We start from the raw sequence: 10,787 nt of genomic DNA, 5'->3' as shown, positions 1-10,787 counted from the left end.
ATGTTACCAACACATACGCCTCTAAGAGGCATAAGGAAGGGCATCAAGTGTGAAAGTGCAACACCTGCTCTTGGGGCTGGGTACAGAGCCCAGCAAACCCTGATGTGCAATCCTGACGTCAGCCTGGAGGCACGAAGCTTACACTCAGGATACCATAGTCAGCACTGGCAAGGATAATACTCAGAAGTGAGTCTTCCTCCTGGTTACATGAACACCATAGCAACAGGACTACAGAATGACTGGGACCAGCCATCTCTAGGCAACTGTCCTGCTGTGTGCTGAGAATCTACTGGAGAAGCCTCTGCTAGAAGGGGGCATGAAATAACAAGGCCTTACATTCAGCTGTTTAGAGCGCTTGCGCTTGCTGTGGTACCTGGGCTCAGCTTCAAGCACCCACACGTTGGATCAAAACCATCTGCCACTCCAGTACAAGGGGACCAGATGCCCGTCTGACCTGCAGACCTCCAAAGGCACCAGGCATGCATATCATGCACATACGTGCAGGCAAAACATTTATATACATGAAGAAAATATCTAATAAAAATATTTTCAACCCCCCCCCAAAAAAAAAAAACCCAATAGGAACCCACACAGGACAAAAATCTGCATGTGCCAGCTCTCCAGAAATCCCCATCACAGTATCTAAAGGTGGTTATTTCTAGATCTGAATTCGGTGCGGCACACCTGTGATTCCAGCTCTAGAAAGGGCTGAGGCAGGACAATGGTGAGTTTCAGTGTTTACTCTCACAATGGTCAAGTGCTTACAGGGGGCGTGGCCCTCAAGGGTCACCCCAGGTAGCACTTTAATGCTCCCTCTGTCTCCAAACCAGCAAACTCACTTCAAGTGTGTTAGACTCAAGGTAGACGAGCCCTCAGTAGGCTGCCTCCTAGCACCTGGCGCAAGGGGGCGCTGTGCAGCTGTGTAGTACCTAGCAGCGGTCTAACAGTAAGCAGCACTGGCCACGTTTTCAAGGAGTTTCCACCCTAGGGCTGTTTACTCTCCCCTCAGTTACAGAGGGGGGGGTCTTTTCTCTCTGGACAAGGGGTCTTGGTAATGAATATTGCTAGAATCTGGGACAGGGGACCTTCTTTGTCCACAGAGTCAGCTCTCACCAAGTTTAGCCCTTATGCACATTATGTGGGATCTTATGTGAACCAGCTGGCCTCGAACTCTTGATCTTCCTGGCTCCACCACCCCAGTGTTAGGATGATAGGCAGGTCCTATCATACCCTACCAACTGTACCTTGTTCAGGAACAAAGGTAAACCAGGATGCTGGCAGTGTGTTAGACCACTTCTAGCATCTGTGTTCACAGAGGCTCTGTAACATAATACATAACAGTAATAACATAACATACAGTAATATTATACAATAAATACAGAAAAAAAAATAAATACATTCTAATAGTACTGAAGAGCCTGCATCTTCCTCCTCCTCCTCATTTTTGAGATAGAGGCTCTACATAGCGTTGGCTGTCCTGAGTTCACTATGTAGACCAGGCTGGCTTCAAACTCACAGAGATCCTCCTGGCCCTGTCTCTTGAGCTACCGCACCTGCTTGGGCTGCAGCATTCTGATAAATAAACCTCCCGGACTTCACTGCGTAGTCTTCAATTTTCTCCAGGGCATCTCTCTCTCCTATGGCTTCCAGGGCGTCCAGCAGATGGTCGATAGAGGCACTTCGCCCAGTCTGGTGGAGCCACTTGAGTAGCATTTGGTACAGGACCTCACGTGGGACCGGTGTTTCGGCCCTGACCATTTGGATTTGATTGTCTGAGAGGCCCAGCTGCCGCATGAAACGGTCCCAGGAGTTAAAGGGCACTTCGTTCGAACAATACTCGAAGATAAACTTCAGGGCTGGGTGTCAGAAAACATGGGGGACAGGTAAGCTGCAAGCACTTCACACAGGGTAAAGAAGGATCGAGAAGCCCAGGGGAGGACCCAACACACTCCCTTGCGTTCCGTGAACCTGGCTGTTGGAGCCTCCACACCCGAAGCCAACCAAGAATCTGGGTGCAGGAGAAATGGCTCGGCTGAATGCAGGGGACTCGGATTCAATTGTCAGCACCCATGGCTCACAACCATCTGTAACTGTAGTACCAGGAAATCTGACACTATCGTCTGGCCTCTGCAAGGTAACAGGCATGAAAGTGGTGCACAGACATACATGCAGGCAAAACACCCATATATACAAAGTAAAATTTTAATAAAAGTTTTTAAATATATACCTTTAAAAAAAATCCTGTAATGCAAGACGGCCCAGTGGGAGATGTTGCTTTGTTTGTATGTGTGTGTGTTTGTGTGTGTGTGTGTGTAAGGGCATGATCCACAGAGGGGCACAGGAGGTGAGTGTACAGTAGGCTGTACTCATGAGGTATAAGGCAAGGCTCTCCTCATCTGCAGGAAGAGCACAGGAGAGAGGCGGAGGACCTTGCATACCAGCTGGGCTGCCACTGGATGCACTTAAAGAAATGACTCAAACCCTGAACCTGTAGCTAAGTCAAGAAAGCTCGGGGCTGGAGAGATGGCTCAGCAGGTAAGAGCATGCAACTGCTCTTCCAAAGGTGCTGAGTTCAAATCCCAGCAACCACATGGTGGCTCACAACCATCCTTAACAAGATCTGACTCCCTCTTCTGGGGTGTCTGAGGACAGCTACAGTATACTTACATATAATAAATAAATAAATCTTAAAAAAAAAAAAAAAGAAAGCTCATTGACAGGATTATAGATGAGACATGTATGAAATGTGTCACCTTCCATCCTGAGGAACTGAAAGAGCCGGAATACGAGTCCCATGGCCATTTTCTAACAGCCTTATTTAGCCAGTAAAAGGAAGGGTAGAGGTGTAGCTCAACTGGTACCCAGCATACTCAGGACCCTGGGTTCCGGCCCAAGCATTCCAGTGCTGAGTATGGGGGTGGAAGAGCGAGCCCCGTGGCTAAAAGCACATGCTGCTTTTGCAGAGGACCTAAGTCCTGTTCCCAGAACCTGTGCGAAACTAACTTGCGAACAAACTAAATATGAAAGAAGACGAGTGCCGTTTGGTTCAACTCAATACTCATGCAGTCAGTATCTGAACCGGTATTCATGAGATGGTTTCCATTCATTCTGCACAGAGTCTCTGAAATCAGGGTTGTGGTTTATAGTGCACAGCTCAAGGAACTAGGTCTGGCCAGGGCGGGAGCTTCTAGTCAAAGGTCGGTGGGTATTAACACAGGCCAATGCACCATTCTGGAAGCCCTGGCCAGGGTGGGGACTACAGAGGAGAAAGGAAGGAAATGGAAGAGTGAAAGGACAGAAAGATTCTATCAATAACAATATGAGGTGCTGGGGGGTGCCCCAGGGATAACAGTGTAAGCTTTGCACCCATCGTCACTTGTCTTGGCAGAGCCCTATCTGCCACAGGGGTGATAACTGGAATGCCTCTCTATCCCCTGGGCTTCTGTGCTATTGTCTTCGACAAAGCACTCACCGGCAGCTGAGTCGTTTCCGTTTGCCGGAACCAGCAACTTCCTTCCTGTTGTCGTACTCTGAGTTTTGCCAGGTTCCTGTACGCAAAGAGCAGAGACTATGCTGGTCAGAGTCAGGAGACCTGGGCCCCGGCCTGATTCTGATTAGAAGACTTAGTTTACAGCACTGCCCCTCTAAGGTCTCTGTGGAACCACAGATTAACTTCCCTCCTCGGCTGCTTGATGGCTCTTGAATGCTGGTGGCCTAGGGTGGCATAAATCTTCAACTCAAGTGTTCTGCGACAATCGTGCGCTTGCATAAGCCTCCATCAGGACCGAATGTTCCCCCTGTACTCCAGGGGTTCCCTTCAGCACCACCCCCTCCCAACCCCCAAGGCTTCTTACAAGACTCAGTTGGAGACTACAGAGAACAGAGTTTTTGCAAAATTCAAGGTCAAGATTTGTTTCAGGGCTTTCATGGTGTTTCAATCGGTAACAACAACTCACACATCAAGAGTCTAAATACAAGACCAAATAGACCAGAACGCCAATAGTGTCAGGGCTGGGAAGGTTTCTGGTACAACTGAATATGAAATTTGACCATTTGAAAGGTTTTAAATTTATGTATATGTGTGTCATGTGCATATGAGAGGGAGCTGTGGAGGCCAGGCAAGACTGCCAGGGGCCCTGGAGCTGGAGTTACAGGCAGTAGTGAGCTACCTAGCCCAAGGGCTGAGAATTGAACCTGGGTTCTCTGGAAGAGCAGCAAATATTTTTAATTACTGAGCCACCTCTCCAGCCCCTAAATTTGACTTCTAAAAAATAACTTGGAGCCAAAGGATACTGTGAATCCCAAAGATGAGAGGAGAAAGACCACTGACCTAAATCATCATGGCATCGAATGAATTAAAGCAAGTTTTTTTAAAATTCAGATACAAGGATTGTTCCCCCCCCTCGCCCGTGAGGTTCAAGAGGTCAGCATTACATGCGAGGAAGACAAAGATTTATAGAACTTAGGTGTAGGGGCCTTCCACATGGGGTGGAAAAACAGGTGGAGTTACCAGAGTCTAACATTTATTAAGCATAGGAAGTTAGTCATAACAAATTCCTGAATCAAAGACATGGATGCAAGGGGGCTCGCTATTTAAATGGAACAAAAGGACCACACAGTGACCAGGAGTGATATCAGCCATTGTTCTCCATCTAGAATCCATCCATGATACAGAAATATGCAAAAATGAATTCAATGGGGAAAAATCCAAGAAATCAGAGGTGTGTCTTACATCAGGGAAAGGTTTTCAGGAGCCTTTGAGTGATGGGAAGTAAATGTATCTGCTGATTTTAACCGTTAAAAACAAACTTTACTGGGGGGTGGGGTGGAGAGATGGCTCAGAGGTTAAGAGCACTGATTGCTCTTCCAGAGGTCCTGAGTTCGATTCCCAGCAACCACATGCTGTGTGTACTCATGTGTGCACCAAACAGCACTTCTGTAACCATAACCCAGAAATTGTGGTTCATGGAATCCCCCTTACAAATGTGATCAGGAAACTAGGCAAACAGTGAAAAAAGAAAACTGGTTGAGCAGATGGCATAGGCCTGTAATGCCAGCTCCTCTCGAGACTGAGGCAGAAGGGTAAAAGCTGGAGGCCAGCCTGGGTAACGCAGTGAGACACTGTCACAATAAAACATTCTTAAAAGTTAGTGAGGAGGGCTGGTGAGATGGCTCAGCAACCACATGGTGGCTCATAACCATCCTTAACAAGATCTGACGCCCTCTTCTGGAGTGTCTGAAGACAGCTACAGTGTACTTACATATAATAAATAAATAAATCTTTAAAAAAAAAAAAAAGTTAGTGAGGGGCCTGGAGAGCTGGCTCAGAGGTTAAGAGCACTGACTGTTCTTCCAGAGGTGGTTCACAACCATCTGCAATGAGATCTGATGCCCTCTTCTGGTGTGTCTGAGAGAGCAATGGTGTACTCTTATACATAAAATAAATAAATAAACCTTTTTTAAAAAGATTTTTAAAAAAAGTTACTGAGGATGTAGCTCGGTAGTAGAGCGTCTGCCTAGCATGTATGAAACCCCAATATAGTAAACAAAAATTAAACTCAGGAACTCAGCCCTTGCCATGGGATCTGCTCCTCGCCTGTGCTGCCCCAGGTTCTGAGGACACAGGAGGAATGGGAAAGGGGCTCAGCATGTTCCACAGAGTGGCTGGGTCACCACACTAGACTGTACCCAGCCCGTCTCTTGTCCCCTAGGAGATCTGATAACAACTGCCACTTTGTCTATAAAACAGCATTTCTCCAGTGACGCCTGTCACCAGCTCTTGTCTGTCCATGTAGTGCTCAGAAGAGTGGCTAGCCATTCTCTGCTATATGGGGGCTCAGTGTGATCATTGCTCGAGGGACATGCATGTGTGGGGGTGACTTTGGGAAGGCAGAGAGAGCATAAGGAGATGATACACCAGGCTCACCCATGATCTGTTTCTGGCACCATGTGCTCCTGTAACTGTGCCAAGGGGAGTTCTCCCTACCCACCTGGCCCCAACCACAGGAGCAGGGCAGAAAAGGCCCAGTTGCAATATGGTCCGAGGCCTTGTGGAAGTTCAAAATGGTCATTTGCTCGATAGTGGACCCAGGCCCAGGTGGAGATGATGTACCCTCCTTCCTGGGCTGTGCAGCCCCTCAAACACCCTGCTTCTCAGGGCTGGAGAGATGGCTCAGTAGTTGAGAGTACTGGCTGCTCTTTCAGAGGATCTGGGTTTGATTCCCAGAACCCAAGTGGCAGCTCATAACTGCCTGTAACTCCAGTTCTAGGGGATCCAACGGCCTCCTCTAGCCTTCCTGGTCACTAGACATGCATAGGATGCACAGACACACAGCTAGGCAAAACACTCACATACATAAAATTAAAAAGTAAAATAAAAAAGCCCTGCTTCTCAGCAGAGCAAGAGCTGAGGCCTTTACTGCAGGACTGACCGTGTTGTGGTGAGAGTCACTTGTCTTGCTCGATGTCTGTGGGTCCAAGAGAGACAAACTCACATTTTCGGGATGCTGTTCATGGCCTAGAAGAGGAGGTGCCCACAGCCAGTGGGCAGGAGACTCATCAGCCCTTCTTTAACTGAGCAGAGGGTGTTAGAGGTGCCAACACTAACAAGGTGAGGAGGGGCCATTCCTGCTTAGGTCTACCCTCAGGCTGGGAAGGCAACTGGGGAGATACCAAAGAAACATAAACACACGTAGAATTTTTGCCTGGTTCTGCTGTCATCAGAGCTGTCCCTGGCCCTCTCTGGTCCTGACCTTTATCCTCAGTTGAAGAGTTGATGTCTCTGTCCTGACCACGCCCCACTCTCTCAGAGTTGGTTAAGTGTTGTAGGATTATTTGATCACACTGTGAACCCCAAGATTGTGTACTGACTGAAAACCCCTGTTTTTAGTTGTGGTGTGGCTCAGCCCTTAGCACACACACCTTTAATCTCTCTGGCTGGAATACAGACATGCCCTTAGTCCACACCTTTAATCCCAAACGATGAGGGTAAAGCTAGTTCGTAGAAGGAAGCAGCCATGTTTGAAAGTGACATCTAATTGAGAGGCAGACGACGCGATGAGTCAGAGAAAGATTTGACAGAACGGGATCTGCCCGACTCTCACAGAAAGAGAGAGGAGAGGGAAGCTCCTTAAGAGAAGGGAACCAAGAGAGGAAGGAGGCCGTTTTACCAGGTCAGTTGTACAGAGGCGGACTGTGGAGAGAGAACAAGCCAGACACGGGTAAAGGCAGAAGGAGCCGGAGAATAAGAAGAAGCCAGAAGATTAGAACAGACTGACAGAGATAGTTTGAGGTCAAGCAGAGCAATTCAGGAGCAGCAGAAAAAGAGGCCAGATTGAATCAGTCAGTCTGGAGAGGAGTTTGAGCCAGAACAGCTGAGTTGAACCAGCCAGCCAGAGTTCAGAGAGAACTAGAAAGAGTGAGCTTATTCAGCAGTAAGTCTCAGAGGCTGAGAATATTCTAGGCCTGGGTTAGATTATACAGAGGCTAGAGGCTTCCAGGACTAAGCCTAGGTCAGCAGACAGAGGCACGAAGCCTCCAGGATGACAATGATCACAGGCAAATAAAAGACACTTTTTACAATTAAGAGGACTAGGGAACTGTCAGTGAGAGGCACTGGTCAGAGTCTGGATTTCTGCTGTTTGAGGGAAGTGGGAGATAGTATGTGAATCACAGGAACAAGACAGATCTAGGCTTCAAGGACACATGGGTTTGGGAGACAGGGAGGACAATCCTGAAGGAGAAGGCAGGACAGGGAGAATGAGATCCAGTGTCCAGGGGACCCACCCTCAGCCAACGCTCACCTGCACAGGCTCTCTTCATAAAGGGCAACCATCGCCTCCATACTCCAGTCTTCCAGACACACAGAGCTCCAATAAGCAGCAGTGCTGCTGCGACTGGGATCCCTATCTTGAGGCCTAGGCCATGCTGGGATGCCCAAGCGTTTTTGGAGACACATTTCCGGTCTCTCTCTGGGGTACAGGGAGCCACTTCGTCTTCCCTGTCAGTGCAGCTGGGTGCACACAAGAAACAAATGATAAGATTTTGTGAGAAGGCTGCTGGCCAGATGGGCTAAAAGGGTAGTCACCCACTCTGCCCAGCATCCCTGAGATGGTACTGAAGGAAAGACAGGCTCCATGTGTCCACATTCCATATTTGTCCCTACATCTGGGCACACACAGTACAGACCTTGGGGGAACCCCCATAGGCACGGTAGTAGCCCTTCTGTCTTTTGTACAGGATGTGTGTTGAGCTGTCTTGGCCAACAGGAAGACCCTAAGTTAGGAAAGGGAAGGTAAGAAGCCCATGTGGTCACTACTGAGCCATGTCCCTTTGTTGGCCTTTTCCTCCTCAAACTCCTGAAGTAGAGACAGGTGGCACTTACAGGACAGGCTCCTGAAGCAAGGCTGGCTGAGTGGGCTCAGGTGCCTCTGAGAACCCCAAGGGACACACACGTGGACACACACCCCCACACTACCACCACCACCACACACACACACACCCACACACTGCCATTTCACACCACACTCATACCACACACACACTGCCTTTACACCACTCATACCACACACACACACACACACGACACACACACACCACACACACACACACACACACACACACACTGCCTTTATACCACTCAACACCACACACACACACCACACACCCACACTGCCTTTACACCACACTCACACCACACCCACCACACACACCATACATACACACCACACACACACCATACATACACACCACACTCACACCACACACCCACCACACACACCATACATACATACCACACACACACACACACACACACACACACACACACACACACACACACACACACACTGCCTTTTGCGGGCTGCAGTACTTTTGTCTTTATAGGCCTCTGGCTGCACAAGAACCCTGAAAGAGTGTAAATAGATCCAAACCAGGCTATGGCCTGCTCATTCCTGTGCTCCATGTGTGTGGACAGAAGACAGATTATCTGGCCAAGGGAAAAGAACGAGTGGGAAAGAAGAGGAAGGGCCTGCTGACTGATGGAGGACAGGGATGTGGAGAGACTTGTAGTTGGACGTGGAGAGATGACAGCAGGCTCAGAAGACCCCAAAGGCTTAGGGATACCCTATGGTGTGGAAACTCCACAGGGTTGGAGGGCTTGTAGGGGTTCCAGAGCCCCTGTATCATACTTAGAGCATGTCTGGCAGATCTCAGTGGAATCTTTATCTTCAAAGGTGCCTGGTTTGCACTGGCATTCAGTATTCTGGGTTATGTCGCATCTTGTTTTTACGACTTTATCTGTAAGGGTTTGAAGGAAGAGGTTTTCTGGTTACCATGGGAACACTTCCTCATGACACACTTCTGCTTCACCTCAACTGAACTTTGGAAGTAATATCAAGGACCAGATTCTATAACACCACACCCCAGACATGCAGATGACAGCTCCCATGAGCAGCTGTGTGTACTCAGGGCCATGCAAAAGGAACACAATTCATGACCTTATACATCAGATTTGGAAGGAAGAATCCTTCAAAGATCCTGATGACGGGGTGCAAGGGATGAACAGAGGATGATCTTCAAGCTCCTGGAATCAAGAGGAGCCTTAAGAAGCAGAGACTGAGTACACACACACACACACACACACACACACACACACACACACACACACGACCCTAGAGACTGCAACAAGAGAGTCTAGCCCAGAAGCAGCTGGGAACCAGCCCTACCTACTCGACCACTACCTTTTTGTTACTGATTATGGGAATCAATCTCAATTGTTAACAGAGATCTAGAGTCATGTGGGAGACAGACCCCTGGGAATGTCTGTGGGGATAATCTTGATTAAGCTAACTGGGTGCGAAGACTCATCCTGTCGGTGGTATCATTCCTTGGACTAGGTCCCTGAACTGTATGAAAAGGGGAAACTGAGCTGAGCTCACATGCCTAGCACTCGCTGAGGAGAGTTGAGTAGCTGCTTCCGGGCCCCTGCCACCCTGCAACAGTGGGCGGTACCCTTGCTGTGAGCTAGTTCAACCCTTTCTTCTGCAAGTGCTTTTGTCAGAGCTTCTCCTGACAAGAGAACAAAACAATAGCCCAGGACCCAAACACTTCAGCAGGCCCACAACAGGAAAGACAAATATGTGTTGAAGTTTATGCTCTAGGAGTGGCCTTAGGTCTCACAGGACTTGAAGGCAGCCACTACTAAGAAAGAAGCTGATGGCTCCTGAGAGGAAGAATAGAACATACTGTGTCACCCACAACTGGGGAGTGACCACAGGGACAGAGGGGAGACGCGCTATGGCTCTTTTGCTTTCTAGGCTGGTATTACAGCCCATGACCCACACGTCTGGCAGACTGCAAAGCAGGCCACTACCCATGGTGACTCGAGGTTTGCTGATGGCTATCAAATCCATTGCAGAGTTGAGCAGACTCAGGCTGGGCCCAGAATGGAATTATTCCCTATGTCAAACGTTCAGGCCTCTTTACTCCTCAATTCTGCAACTCTGGCTGGAGACCTCTCTGTTCCACTCAGAACCCGGTGTCAAGGCCCAGCTCCAATGTCACATGCCCTGTGGAGCCCCGTCACTCCTTGGGACAAGTCCTTGCACAGCTGGGGTACCTCCTGTTCACCACATATGCCAAGATTGTAAGTCTATTCATGGTAAGGGCAGTGGCAACTGTCCCACAATGCATCTGAGGGTACCGGGGAGGGGGGCCCTCCACAGGGCACACTACCCTATTTTTTTTTTTTTTTTTTTTTTTTTGGTTTTTCAAGACAGGGTTTCTCT

At 48.7% G+C, this 10,787-nt stretch overlaps 1 protein-coding gene across 2 annotated transcripts in view; it reads right to left on the bottom strand.

Moving 5' to 3' along the window:
• Positions 1-567: 567 nt before the first annotated feature.
• Tnfrsf10b (TNF receptor superfamily member 10b) overlaps positions 568-10,787 on the bottom strand; it is a 17,422-nt gene continuing 7,202 nt past the window's right edge. The window contains exons 4-8 of one of the 2 annotated variants that reach the window (XM_029541697.1): positions 9,189-9,297; positions 7,803-8,011; positions 6,432-6,517; positions 3,473-3,548; positions 568-1,856 (exon numbers count right to left, since the gene is read on the bottom strand). In XM_029541697.1, coding sequence (XP_029397557.1) covers positions 1,513-1,856; positions 3,473-3,548; positions 6,432-6,517; positions 7,803-8,011; positions 9,189-9,297 — 824 coding nt within the window. In that variant the 3' untranslated portion in view covers positions 568-1,512. The remainder of the gene's footprint in view (positions 1,857-3,472; positions 3,549-6,431; positions 6,518-7,802; positions 8,012-9,188; positions 9,298-10,787) is intronic. The other variant, XM_029541698.1, reaches the window with a different exon arrangement.

This window comes from Mus pahari, chromosome 8 (assembly GCF_900095145.1).
Source record: "Mus pahari chromosome 8, PAHARI_EIJ_v1.1, whole genome shotgun sequence".
Lineage (NCBI taxonomy): Eukaryota > Metazoa > Chordata > Mammalia > Rodentia > Muridae > Mus > Mus pahari.
Note: the sequence above shows the minus strand (reverse complement) of the source record. Positions and strands in the feature narration are given on the sequence as shown.